The 14,218-nt window shown below is 38.1% G+C and overlaps 1 protein-coding gene across 2 annotated transcripts in view; it reads left to right on the forward strand.

The window, feature by feature from the left end:
* Positions 1–12,552, forward strand: part of TENM1 (teneurin transmembrane protein 1) — a 641,347-nt gene extending 628,795 nt beyond the window's left edge. The window contains exons 29-33 of one of the 2 annotated variants that reach the window (XM_059680479.1): positions 1,759–2,146; positions 2,986–4,206; positions 5,338–5,480; positions 6,864–7,909; positions 7,968–12,552. In XM_059680479.1, the coding sequence (XP_059536462.1) occupies positions 1,759–2,146; positions 2,986–4,206; positions 5,338–5,480; positions 6,864–7,622 (2,511 nt within the window). In that variant the 3' untranslated portion in view covers positions 7,623–7,909; positions 7,968–12,552. The other variant, XM_059680478.1, reaches the window with a different exon arrangement.
* Positions 12,553–14,218: the final 1,666 nt, after the last annotated feature.

The following is a 14,218-nucleotide window of genomic DNA, read 5'->3' on the forward strand; positions in this document are numbered from 1 at the left end:
CTCCACCCCCTGTTATACACAGAGCCGATCCTGGTGCCAGGAGGCCTCGCGGCTCCACTGATCCCGGTGCTGGGAGGCATATTACCCTTTTACTATATAGGATAGAGGCCTGGTGCACGGGTGGGGGCCGGCTGGTTTGCCCTGAAGGGTGTCCTGGATCAGGGTGGGGGTTCCCACTGGGGTGCCTGGCCAGCCTGGGTGAGGGGATGATGGCTGTTTTCAGCTGGTCACACACCCTTCAGGTTGGGGGTCCCTAACTGGGGTGCCTGGCCAGTCTGGGTGAGGGGCTAAGGGCTGTTTTCAGGCCGGCGGGTGACAGAAGCTCCCAACCGTTCCTTTTTTCCTTTTTTTTTTATTCTGGGCCAGCTTTAGCTCTGAGGCTCCAGCTCTTAGGCCTCCACTGCTGAAAGCAGGTATCTGGTTTGTTTCGGTTCTATAATCGAAACAATGTATAACTCCAGCTCGGAGATCCTGTCTCGCTGAAAGCAGGTTTCTGGGGTTTTGTTTAGCTTCTATATTTGTTATAATGTTTCAAACTGCAGGCTCAGAAGCCGGCAAGGCAGGAGGGGAACCGGGGAATGTTGGTTTCCTCCGTCACTGAAGCATGCAATCCTCATGTTAGTTTCAAGCTGCTTGGCTGCCGGCCACCATCTTGGCTGGCAGTTAATTTGCATATCGCCCTGATTAGCCAATGGGAAGGGTAGTGGTCGTATGCTAATTACCATGTTTCTCTTTTATTAGATAGGATGTGTGGCAAACCTTGCCCTCTATTTACCTCCTTCCAATTCATCTACAAATGGAAACTGCAGTAACCTTTCTCAAATACGAACTTGAGTGTTTCTCACAGCTGTGCGAATGTCCTGACCTTCAACTTGCTTCCAGTGTTTCCCTGTTGCCAACATGTTTAAGTCCAAACTCCTTAGCATGGCTTAACAAGCCCAGTATGATCTAGATCCAGCGTACCTAACTGCCCTCATCTCTTGCCATTCACCACCACTTCCCCCCCAACATACCCATTCTCTGGCCATACAAAATTCCGCTCATTCTCTGAAAAAAACATGTTTTCTTTCTTATCCAGACCCCCACAATGCTATGCTCTCTTTCAAGATTACTCTCTCTCGCCCTAACTGGTTTGGCTCAGTGGCTAGAGCATCAGCCTGCGGACTGAAGGGTCCCAGGTTCAATTCCAGTCAAGGGCATGTACCTTGTTTGCGGGCACATCCTCAGTGGGGCATGTGAAGGAGGCAGCTGATCGATGTCTCTCTCTCATCGATGTTTCTAACTCTCTATCCTTCTCCCTTCCTCTCTGTAAAAAATCAATAAAAATATATTTTTTTAAAAAAGATTACTTTCTCTCTACTCTGCTCCATCCACCTCTCTGCCTTCACCTAGCCAACCCCTAGTCATCCTTTAGGTCTCAAAGTAGATGTACCTTTCACCAGGAAGCCTTCCCTGACCTTTTAAGTCTGGGTTAGCTGCTCTTCCTCTGCCTTCCAAAAGCACCCTGTAATTCCCCTGTCATAACACATTTTAACTATATTGTAATAGCTTGGTTACTTGTCTCTCTCCATTAAACTGTAAGTTCTATGTGGATAGACATCATTATTGACCACTCCTGTATCAACTAGGACCCACTGTAATGCCTGGCACATAGTGAGTGCTCAATAAATTTGTATTGAATGTCTGGATATGTATTTTCTTTCATCTCTTCCACTTCAGTGGTACATATTATGCTACTTTGCCTTTGTCTCCTTTCAGTCCGTGATGCTTCTCTTACACAGCCAGCGGCGTTACATCTTTGAGTATGACCAATCGGATTGTCTGCTCTCAGTCACCATGCCTAGTATGGTGCGCCACAGCTTACAAACCATGCTTTCAGTGAGCTACTACCGGAATATCTACACCCCACCGGACAGTAGCACTTCTTTTATCCAAGACTATAGTCGAGATGGCCGACTGCTACAGACCCTGCATGTGGGGACAGGGCGAAGAGTTTTATACAAGTACACCAAGCAAGCAAGGCTGTCTGAGATTCTCTATGATACCACTCAGGTCACATTAACATATGAAGAGTCTTCTGGAGTGATTAAGACAATACACCTGATGCACGATGGCTTCATTTGCACAATCAGATACAGGCAAACAGGTTTGTTATGAAAGGGTGGTGATGTGTATACCACATCATATTTTTAATGAGATTTTTGCTGCCCACAGTATGAGATAGAAACAATAACCTATAGACATTGAATCCAACAAACTGTCATTTTACTTATAAAAGTATCTTCTATTAACAATTCAAAATACATGCTACATGAAAGCTGATTCCTTAAAAACATGCAGTGTATTTCTCTTTTTCTCTCTCATTTCTCAAGAAAACTAAGATCTAAGTACCTAGTCTAACTGTGTACCCGTTCCTACTCACCACCAAGTCTTCCCAAAGATGCAGCTGCAAGATATGAATCTCACTGAAACTAGTTCATGCCCTGTATAACCTCTGTCTCAGCTGATGGCAAATTATCTTCAGAAGTCAGAATTTTGTATTATATTTCATCCTTGGAGTTTCTAAAGTGCCAAAATCCAGTTCCTTGAATACTGGACTTTGTCAAAAACCTGACCTCTGATTTTGTAACCCAGGTTAAATGAATTGAAAGTATTTTTGTCAGTGATTATAAAAAGAAAACATGTTTATAATATCAGTTTCCTCTTCTCAGCCAGTGAATGGGTTATTGCTTCTATAGTTTCTCTAATTCAATTATTCTGTAATATTGAATATTTTAATTTTTTTTCAAGTCTGGTGACCACACTATGAGAATATATACAGTACTCTGAAATAATATACCCAGACATTAGATATCAGAGGTTAATCTCATATTTTATTTTGAAAGTAAAAGCATTAATACTAAAGAAAATAACACTAGACCTTTCTGGTTGTTCAGCATTAAACACCTAGCTTTGTTCTCATTATATTGATTTTTATTCCTCCAGGACCTCTTATTGGACGCCAGATTTTCCGATTCAGTGAAGAAGGTCTTGTGAATGCTCGGTTTGACTACAGCTACAACAACTTCCGCGTCACAAGCATGCAAGCTGTGATAAATGAAACCCCTTTGCCCATAGACCTGTACCGATATGTTGATGTCTCTGGTAGAACAGAGCAGTTTGGAAAATTTAGTGTGATCAATTATGACTTAAATCAGGTCATAACTACTACAGTGATGAAGCACACCAAAATCTTCAGTGCCAATGGCCAAGTTATTGAAGTCCAATATGAAATCCTAAAGGCAATTGCCTACTGGATGACTATTCAATATGATAATATGGGCCGAATGGTAATATGTGATATAAGAGTAGGAGTAGATGCCAATATAACAAGATATTTCTATGAATACGATGCTGATGGACAACTTCAAACTGTTTCTGTAAATGATAAAACCCAGTGGCGTTATAGTTATGATCTGAATGGCAACATCAACCTTTTAAGCCATGGGAATAGTGCTCGTCTTACTCCTCTCCGATATGACCTCCGGGATCGCATCACCAGACTAGGAGAAATTCAGTATAAAATGGATGAAGATGGCTTTCTGAGGCAGAGGGGAAATGATATCTTTGAATATAATTCTAACGGTCTGCTGCAGAAAGCCTACAATAAGGCTTCTGGCTGGAGTGTGCAGTATTACTATGACGGGCTTGGACGACGTGTTGCCAGTAAGTCCAGCCTAGGACAGCACCTCCAGTTCTTCTATGCAGACCTTGCCAACCCCATAAGAGTTACTCATTTGTACAACCACACAAGCTCAGAGATTACATCCCTGTATTATGATCTCCAAGGTCACCTTATTGCCATGGAGCTAAGCAGTGGTGAAGAATATTATGTAGCCTGTGATAATACAGGCACCCCACTGGCTGTGTTCAGCAGTCGAGGTCAGGTGATAAAAGAGATATTGTACACGCCCTATGGAGATATCTATCATGACACTTACCCTGACTTTCAGGTCATCATTGGTTTTCATGGAGGACTCTATGATTTCCTTACTAAATTAGTGCACCTGGGGCAAAGGGATTATGATGTTGTTGCTGGTAGATGGACGACGCCTAATCATCACATATGGAAACAGTTGAACCTCCTTCCTAAACCATTCAACCTCTACTCCTTTGAAAATAACTACCCGGTTGGCAAAATTCAAGATGTTGCAAAGTATACCACAGGTATTTAAACAGTGTAAAACTTTACACTAGAGTAAAGTGATAACTCAATGGTGTTTATCACATAATCTCAATGCCTTTGTAAATATGCTTCCTCTTCCTGCCAGTTAGCCCACAAGATATTGTGCAGTTACTCTCTTCCTTAGTCTTCTAGAGTGAGAAAAACTGTTCATAAATATGATGCTTTTGCATTGAAGTATATCTTTACTTCCCTTGTAAGCTTTCTTTTTGTAGTTTTCATGCTTAAAAACTTACACAAATAATTTTATAAAAGAAAAATTCAAGATCTGTTGCATCAAATAAATCTAATATCACAGTTTGTGTGGCCTTAATACCACTACATGTTAAGAATTTCAGTACATACCCATCTGTGTGGCCTTAATACCACTACATGTTAAGAATTTCAGTACATACCCGTCTGTGTGGCCTTAATACCACTACCATGTTAAGAATTTCAGTACATGCCCTAGCTGGTTTGACTCAGTGGATAGAGCATTGGCCTGCAGACTGAAGGGACCCAGGTTTGATTCTGGCCAAGGGTACATGCCTGGTTTGTGGGCTCAATCCCCATTGGGGGCATGCAGGAGGCAGCTGATCAATGATTCTCTCATTACTGATGTTTCTATATCTCTCTATCCCTCTCCCTTCCTCTCTGAAATCAATAAAAAAATATATATAAAAAGAATTTTAGTACAAAAAAAAAAGGACCTCACCATGTAGCTCAGTTGGTTAGAACATTGTCCCGATACACCAAGGTTTCAGGCATGATCCCTGTTCAGGGCACATACAAGAATCAACTAATGAATGCATTAATAAGCGGAACAACAAATCTCTCTCTCTCTCTCTCTCTCTCTCTCTCTCTCTCTCTCTCTTTAAGAAAAAGAAATAAAGTTTTAAAAGTAAAAACAAGAATTTCAGTGCAGTGAAATGAGCCTATCTGTGATTATCCATGAACCAAAAGGTTTCCCAGTAGAGGACCATATGTTTTAGAGTGAGTGATATAAGGGGGAATTTTATTCCTAACTTCCCATTGACCAAACATATTGAAGGCAGGAGAAGCATCTTTAAAGCTTTCCATAAAGGTTATAAACTAAGGGCTTTAAAATTTTTTCCCTTTAATTTTGTGTCTCATAGACATTGGCAGTTGGTTGGAGCTATTTGGTTTCCAGCTACACAATGTACTACCTGGATTTCCCAAACCAGAGTTAGAAAATTTGGAATTAACTTATGAGCTTCTACAGCTTCAGACAAAAACTCAAGAGTGGGATCCTGGAAAGGTTAGTATGTTTTACCAACTCTACTTAGCTGGAAAAAAAAAAAACCACACAGGAGAGCATTCAACACCATGAAATGGTATTAACATATATTTGGTTACTTATTTTTGCGTTGTCTTTAATATTCACTAAAATATCATGATTAAGGACAAAGTAGAACAAAAGCTTTAATGGGGAAAGAATCAGGGGATTAGAGCTCTTGTAAAAGAAAAGACTAACATGTGACTTGATGACTAGTGGGGTAGACAAGCACAGGAAAGAGGAAGTGAACTTATAAAATTCTGAAATGGGCTACCAAGGTCAATTAGAGAGTCTATATAAAGAAAATTGTTCATGAAAAGACATGAAAACATCAGATTTCCAACTGCAAAATAATCTAGGGCAAAGTGCATGAAGAGCATGGGAATAATAGAATTAAATTATTTTGATAAAGAAAAAAATATATAAGCAGTGAAGCAAAAATAATATTACAGTGATAGTCTCTGGAAAAATATAAATACCAAAACCTTCATGTTTTAGCAGATGATTTTGTCAGGAGTATGAGGTGCAAATGAGAACAAGAAGGAACTTTTTCTTTTAATTGAAAAAATAAGAATTTCTGTGTTAGCAAAAAAAAATGGCTTTAACAACATAAAACTGAAATGTGTGTGGGAGAGCTTAAAATGTAAGTGTAAAAAAAATATAAGGGAAAAGAAATTTGAAATAAGTCCTATAGACTTTTCATTTTTTGTAAATACATATAATATGTAAATGCTTTTTGTAATTAAAAGTCCTAAAGAAGTTTAGCAACATGTTGAAAATTGCTGAAGCTTTCTATTGGATACTTGAAGGTTCATTATTCTGTTCTCTGTTTCTCCATATGTTTGCAAATTTTCATAATAAAAAGGGTTTTTATTTTAAGTTCACGTAAAAAGGTCAGCAAACTTCATGCTGGTTTGCTGTTGTTATTTATAAGGTCATAACTGCTTGAAAGCAAGAATAATGCCGTATGCATCTCTTTATATCTCCCTGTGCCTAACATATTACTCTACACACAGTCATAACAGCTAGTTGGTTTTAATTAAATTGGCAAACATGAAATGTCTTTGTTTGGGGGGAGCTGGACCCACTTAATTTGAAGTGCCTTCTAGCTCTCAATTTCTGTGCTATCAAGTTTGAACATATTTCCTTATGTTTAACTCACCAAGATACCAAGAAATGCATGCCAAGTAATCATGTCACCTGTTAGTCTTTTCTTTCCAAATCTCTGATGAAGAGATTCCAAATTTGGCTTGTTTTTAAATCACAAACCAGCAAATTACAAGCCTTTGCTTTCCACAGTCAGCAACCGTATGGCAGGTGTTTAATCCTGTACCACATTTGCAGTGTGCCTTTCTTCTTTCCTAGACTATCTTGGGTATTCAGTGTGAGCTCCAGAAACAGCTCAGGAATTTCATTTCCTTGGACCAACTTCCCATGACTCCCCGATACAATGATGGACGATGCCTTGAAGGAGGGAAGCAACCAAGGTTCGCCTCTGTTCCTTCTGTTTTTGGAAAAGGTATAAAATTCGCCATCAAGGATGGCATAGTGACAGCCGATATTATAGGAGTAGCCAATGAAGATAGCAGACGGCTTGCTGCCATTCTCAATAATGCTCATTACCTGGAAAACCTACATTTTACCATTGATGGGAGGGACACTCACTACTTCATTAAGCTTGGGTCTCTGGAGGAAGACCTGGTGCTCATCGGTAACACTGGGGGGAGGCGGATTCTAGAGAATGGTGTCAATGTCACTGTGTCCCAGATGACTTCTGTGTTGAATGGGAGGACTAGACGGTTTGCAGATATCCAGCTCCAGCACGGGGCTCTGTGCTTCAACATCCGATATGGGACAACTGTCGAAGAGGAAAAGAATCACGTGTTGGAGATTGCCAGACAGCGCGCTGTGGCCCAGGCCTGGACTAAGGAACAAAGAAGGTTGCAAGAAGGGGAAGAGGGTATTCGGGCGTGGACAGAGGGGGAAAAGCAGCAGCTTTTGAGCACCGGGAGGGTACAAGGTTATGATGGGTATTTTGTTTTGTCTGTTGAGCAGTATTTAGAACTCTCTGACAGTGCCAACAATATTCACTTTATGAGACAGAGTGAAATAGGCAGGAGGTAACAAAAAAAATCTCTGCCTTTGCGTCACCAAAGACTGCCTGTTTTTAAAACATAAAATGGTTTATTGTATTGGTTTTCTAGATCAGAACTCTGTATATGTAAATATGGAGGGAAAACATATCCAACTGCCTTTCAATGTGACGGAAGATGGTATTTTAATATTGTTTAAACTCTTTAAGAAACGACAGATTTTTAGTTCTCATGTGGCAGTATTCAAAATAACACAAGTAGAACTGAAACAGCTAAAAAACAAAAGGTTTTCAGAAAGCACCACTTTAAATTTGTCGAGTCATGCATATATATATATATATATATATATATATATATATATATATATAATATACAGAATATATATATATATATATATATATTCAAATATACAGAAAGATCCCAAGGTTCTATATCTCTATTGCGACATGAAGTTTCATATTTAACTGTTGGCAGAAAAAGTGGTGCAATGAGTATCTAAACCTTGCATTTCGCAAGAATGCCAGCGCTTTCACATTTTCCAGATCTGCTATAGGACACTTCAAAGAAGTATGAAATGTCCTCAGCCACGATCTCCTAGAGTCGAGAACCATTTGCCCTTCCTCCCTGATTATTCCTTCCTGCTTGTTAAAGTAAATGCCATGTTGTTGTGCTGTGTTTTGGCGTGTGGTGGCTTTGTTCTGTCTACCATGCTTCCCTAAGGGTGTGGTACCCAGACTGAATTGCCACAATTTGCTTGTGTGCGCCTGATACCGAGGCAGCTGGCCAATGTAACTTCTCCCATACCACCTGTTTTGACTAAATTTTGTTTTACTAAATTGTCCAGCTGTATTGGCGTCATGTAAGCATAGCTTTTATTAACCTGGGTAGCAATTTCTCATTTATATATAGGGTGTGTTTTGGTCATAGTTTCACATTAGTGATTCAGCATTTATACACTAATCCAATGGTTTTGTGCACACGAAAGGTGACTTACTACAAAGTGTGATTCTGGTACAAAAAAAAGAGAGGCTTTAGCAGGCATATATGCCTGGGATACCGATAAATTACATTCACTGCTACTGCAGAAATTCATAAGAGCCAAAACCTTTAAAAACTAGACTGAATACTAAGCTTGAAATGAAAGTATCAAAGGGGAGACCAAGCTAAACATCACAGTAGTTGCTCTACATTGTTTCAGCTCAGTTAGATTTATCTTTTAAATGTACCATTCTGTATTGAACATCTCCCAACCATAGCCAGGAAATTTAATTAAGTGTACCCTTTCCAACCTAAAACATTTCAACTAATTATAGAGAGACAGACTATTTTTTATTAAAATAATGTATATGGTTAGTTATTTTAGTTCTCTGTCTTTGCCCATTAAATTGATTTAATCATATCTCCTGCCTAGGAAAATTACTATTTTCCAGGAAGGAAATGTGATTTTCTTCTGCGATCATTTAAAAGTTGGGAAAAGATTAGAATTAGTGTTAATGTCAGCTGCAGTTTCTCAATCTCTGAGAATCCTGTAGTAAAAGAAGCCTCTTGGTGAGCTGGGAGATTTGTGCCCAGTGACAAAGAGACAGTTTGTAAAATGCTGTGTAATTGGAAGTTACCATGAATGAAAGTGCGTGACAGCGTGATGTGGCCCGTAGAAAATCCCCCTGAGCCAGCTTCAGCACTTTCATCCCAAGTCTGAACACTTGCTGTGTCTAAAGGAGAATTTACGATGGAATGTTACAGTCTGGATTCTTTCCAGCTACTACCTAAATGCAGTGTGGGGGTCATTGCCTTGCTTTGTAACGACAGTGTCTTTGAAAATATGCAAAGTCAGAATCCAGGCTCAGGCCAAGGTTTTTAAAGAGTCTGGCTCCTTACTACACAAAGTAGAGTGAGGGAAAAGCAAAACCCACAGATTGTAGGGGAGGGTTTATCTAAACATTTCATTTTCAAAACCTTCAGGTTGGCATTACCACATTCTTACACATGTATCGAAAGGCAGTGAGAGAGGGAAAAGATTCATGATTAACTCATCTCTCTTTTGAATTGGAAGAACACCAACTCAAGAGATTACTAATCCAGACTACAATCATATTATTGGTTTTTATCCCTGAATCAGGAGTGTGTTACTGGTACAGTATTTATTCAGGATGGGGTTCTAAAATGACTTACAAACTTGTTGAAAATTTGAATACCTCCACACCAGCCTAAAAATTGACCTTAAGTTCCTAGAATCTCTGATGTTCTTTTAAATTAATGGAAAAATAATTTGTGAACTGTATATAGAGAGTGCATTCATAAGTGTGATGGTGTATTTTATCACTAATCCAAGATGTCGATATTAGAGTCTATTTTGCTTATATTTTAAGTGTTATAATTTTTGCAATTCACTGATGGTGTATCATTTTCAAACTGCTTTAAATATTCATTAGAAACAAATATTTGAAGATTTTACTTAATAGTAATTACCTTAAACTGTGCATTTCTAGTTTGTAATATATATTTATTTAGTTTGTGCCTTTAGTTTCTGAAAGTTATATTTGTAATATATTCAGAAAATGCACTTTTTATCACTTACAGCTGTGGTTTTCATACTGCCTTGAACTATTACTGTTCTCTTTACCACTTCCAAAGTTTTTTGGAGGAAAGAGAAAAACCCCAAAGGTTAGAACTAATGAGTAGTAAATATAAGAGAAACATTTTGGCGTTTCTTATTAAGAATGTAGAGATATTGAGTACATTGCTTCCTATTTGGCTGAATACAAAGAATGCCTTCATTGACTTGTAGTTCTGAAGTTTAAATTAAAGACAGGACAATTAATTTGCATTTCCTGATGAAAGTAAAAGCATTTTAAAGAGAAATAGTTGCCCTAACCGGTTTGGCTCAATGGACAGAGCATCGACCTGCAGACTCAAGGGTCCCAGGTTCGATTCCGGTCAAGGGCATGTACCTTGGTTGCAGGCACATACCCAGTAGGGAGTGTGCAGGAGGCAGCTGATCGACGTTTCTCTCATCGATGTTTCTAACTCTCTGTTCCTCTCTGTAAGAAATCAATAAAATATATTTTAAAAAAAGAGAAATAGTTGATGTTTCACACCCAACATACAGGCAGCTGACACTAAACAGCCATACCCTATTTAATCAATTAGAGTGAGAGCACAGTAGTTGAGCCCTCCTCTGAAGAACATTCTGGGCTGGAGGCCGGGAACACTCTGTGGTTGTATTCCCTGTGTTTTTTCCTAGTTAGGCCCATTTTATTTGTGCTTTTTTGTTATTACCTTGGTTTGTTTTTACTTTTGCACTATAGTCTAGAGATCCAAATGAGCTGAAAAGTTCACAGTTTAACAGACATTTAAATACTTTATTTTTAGTTGTTATTCTAATCATTATTGATTAGAAGCATGACTCCTGAGAGGGAAATAAAGCCCAAAATTTAGCAAAATACTCACTATATAAATAGGCATATGTTTTATTTTTAACCCAGCAAAATAATGTATAAAATAAACGTGTCCTTCACTGTCAATTTATCTAGAAGATCTATAATATATAGACTATATAAATATATATATATATAATATATGCAACATAGCCAAATGAATGAAAACTTAATAATGTATAATTTGGAACTCATATGCTAACTACATAGAGAGGTCTAAAAGTAAATTATAATTTTCACAAGATTTTTCTTTTTCATCACTGTTGGCACAGTTTCAAGCATTCTACCATGTTATTTCTACATTTTTCTTCTTTCTTTTCTTTCCTTTTAAAAAATATATATATTTTTAACCAGACCAGGCCCCACTATAATACCGTAACCTAAGAGAGTCAGGGCAAAGTTTTTGCATTTATGAAGATATGTTTCTGTAAGAACAATTGTAGTGGCATTCAGTGGTAATGGAAGCAAAAGTACAGTAATCAAGTATTGAAAGAAACTTGGAGAGACTGGGGTGTATTATAGCTTATGGAAAACAGAAGGCTACAGACTGGATGCAACATTCTTGTTTTCTTGGAGAAACTCACATACACATAGCCGACCTGACTAGTACTAGATTCAGAGTGCTCTTCCACAGCCTTCTGTAATGTTGTTTATTCTGAAAAAGAAAAAAAAAAGAAAAAAAAAGAAAAACAAAAAAAAAACGGAAAACAACAAACAGCAACAAAAAAGAATTCAACCACAAAATAGTGACTGTTATGTCAGTGTGTCCTTCATGTGAAAGCTATTAAGGACCAAATATACTACTGTGTGTAAGAAGAAATTACTTCCTAAACAGTAAGTGAAAATAGTTAGAGTTAAACTTGCTGTGGATTTTGTCTTGGCGGTTGTCATCTTACATTATTTGTCAAAGGAAATGTGTTTGGCAGTTAAAAATCTTTCCTTAGATTTAGTGGTGGACTTTAACCTCTTAAATAAATGTTAGTATATCAGATTGTGTCCTTGAAAAATATTTTACTTGTATGAATCATGACAATGTCTAGATCTTTACTATTCTTCTGGCAAAAGCATCAGTAAGAGAAAAGGTGAAAAAGAGAAGTAGAGCCTTTATGTCAGAAAAAATATTCTTTTTAGCTGCTTACTTTCTCATGAGAAGTAAAGATGTTTACAGTGTATGCCAAGATTTTCAGTTTCTATATAACAACAGTTAGAGGTTCTAATCATACTGAAAATTGTGTTATAATGGCCTGAGCCATGTTGCTAGGAAACAATAGGTTCCAATTTTGTATTCCTGCTCTCACTCCTGTGCTGAAAAGTGACTGGATACTGTACAGGTTCATGTTCTCTGGCTGCAGTTAAATGGTCTTTTGCATTTTGCTCTGGTTTTCAGGCCAGAAGCATGCATTTTTCTACAAGAGCATCACAACAACATGCTGTAAATATTTAAAGTTCAACATTATGTGTCGATATTTGAAAGAAAAAAGTACTTTGAATATTTCGTTTTTAAAAAATAAAATAGCAAATGAACGCTGCGTCCCATTTTATTCATGCGCCAAATGACCTTCTCTAGTCAGTCCAGTCACCTGAGGTGAAAAGGGGCTCCCCTATCAGGAAACAATAAACCTGTGCTTTATTGAAAATATAGGCGCAAAAATTAAAAAAAAAAGGCACTAATCCTAAGCAGACATCTCTTCATTTTATTTTTCATACAAATAGAATATCTGGCACAAATGACCATTTAAGGAAAAAAAAATTTAAAAAAAGAATAGTAGCTATTGAAATTTTAAATGCCTCTAGGCTATGACTTGTAAAAATGTTTCTCTCCTGTTGATGCGTTTCTGGGCAATAGAAAGAATATCAAGAATTGTAAGATGGGGCTGGGGGAGAGTTAGGAGAGCAGGGTACTCAAATGCATTGGTAACGAAATAAATGGCAGGGAGGGCAATCAGGAAAGACTCAAAAACAATAGCTCTTCTGAGTCCCTAGGTCCTAGGCAATTACAATGGCCATTTGGCCCTGACTTTTTCACAGGAAGACATTTACTAGTGACACAGGGAAAGCTGCCCAACAGATCTTCCCAAATGCAACTTGATAATAATGGGGTGCTGTAGTCCAAACAGTCTATTCCTGAAACTGGCTTGGAATCCTGGAATTTACAGCACTTTCTAAAATGCCCCACTGCCTTTCATTCACAGATATATTCACAGATACAGTGAAAAGATTCATGAAGCAAAAGACAATCCCAATTATCTCAGCACAGCCCATCAGCAAAATGCAGCATGAGGTGCTGGTGGGGGTAGATATTAGTATCATCTGGAGATTTTTTTTTCAAAATATGCATCCCACCCTCAGAGTACAAAAAGAAAGAGGCAAGCACTTCTAGACTGAGAGAATTATTAGAGATTTAAGAGATTTCTCCATATTCTCCATTCACTCTCACTTTGAGAGATCTTTGAATATATATATTCATTTTAAAAGCCAAATGGCCTAATGATGAAAATTCAGCCTTTTACTACAAGTTTGGACAATGATCCCAAATTATGAAAGTGTCTAAACTGGGTCGTTTAACTTCACCCCTAGCTGCAAACCTGCAAACTGCGAAATAATGGTATCCCATTTACTGCAAGGGCAAACATAGGCAACAAAATTGCATTTATAGTCCACTAACAGAAAGATTAGGCATCTTGTAACCTTGAAATGCCCAAGGGCAAATGTGGGTTTTATTATTAATAGACTCTGGAGTCTGAACTCAATAAAGTGAATCTAATAAAACACAAGTAGATGTCTACACATTTTAAAGCTTTCTCTCACACTTTAAATTCTCTATGCATTCTACCACAAATATCTTAAATTCAGCCCACTATTTATACCAGAACACTTAATTAGAGGCATTCTCCGTAGACCCACTCTACCTATGGGCCACTACCACCAAGGTTCCCTGCCTATAACAGCCAAACTGACAATTACCTAAGCTGGTCTCCCCACTGACCTTATCTCTTAAGAAGAAATTTCAGGGGAAATGAATGAGCATTTGAGCAACTGTCATGTTCCTTGTAGGCTTGCTGACACACTTTTTCTTTTTCTGACGAGAGGTGTACACTTGGAAATATATGGCATTTTCTATCTTGACTCAGCATCTTAAAGGTATATGTTAGCATGGCAATCATTTAGATTTGGCAAGGATATGACCTTT

Source organism: Myotis daubentonii, chromosome X (assembly GCF_963259705.1).
Source record: "Myotis daubentonii chromosome X, mMyoDau2.1, whole genome shotgun sequence".
Taxonomy (NCBI): domain Eukaryota; kingdom Metazoa; phylum Chordata; class Mammalia; order Chiroptera; family Vespertilionidae; genus Myotis; species Myotis daubentonii.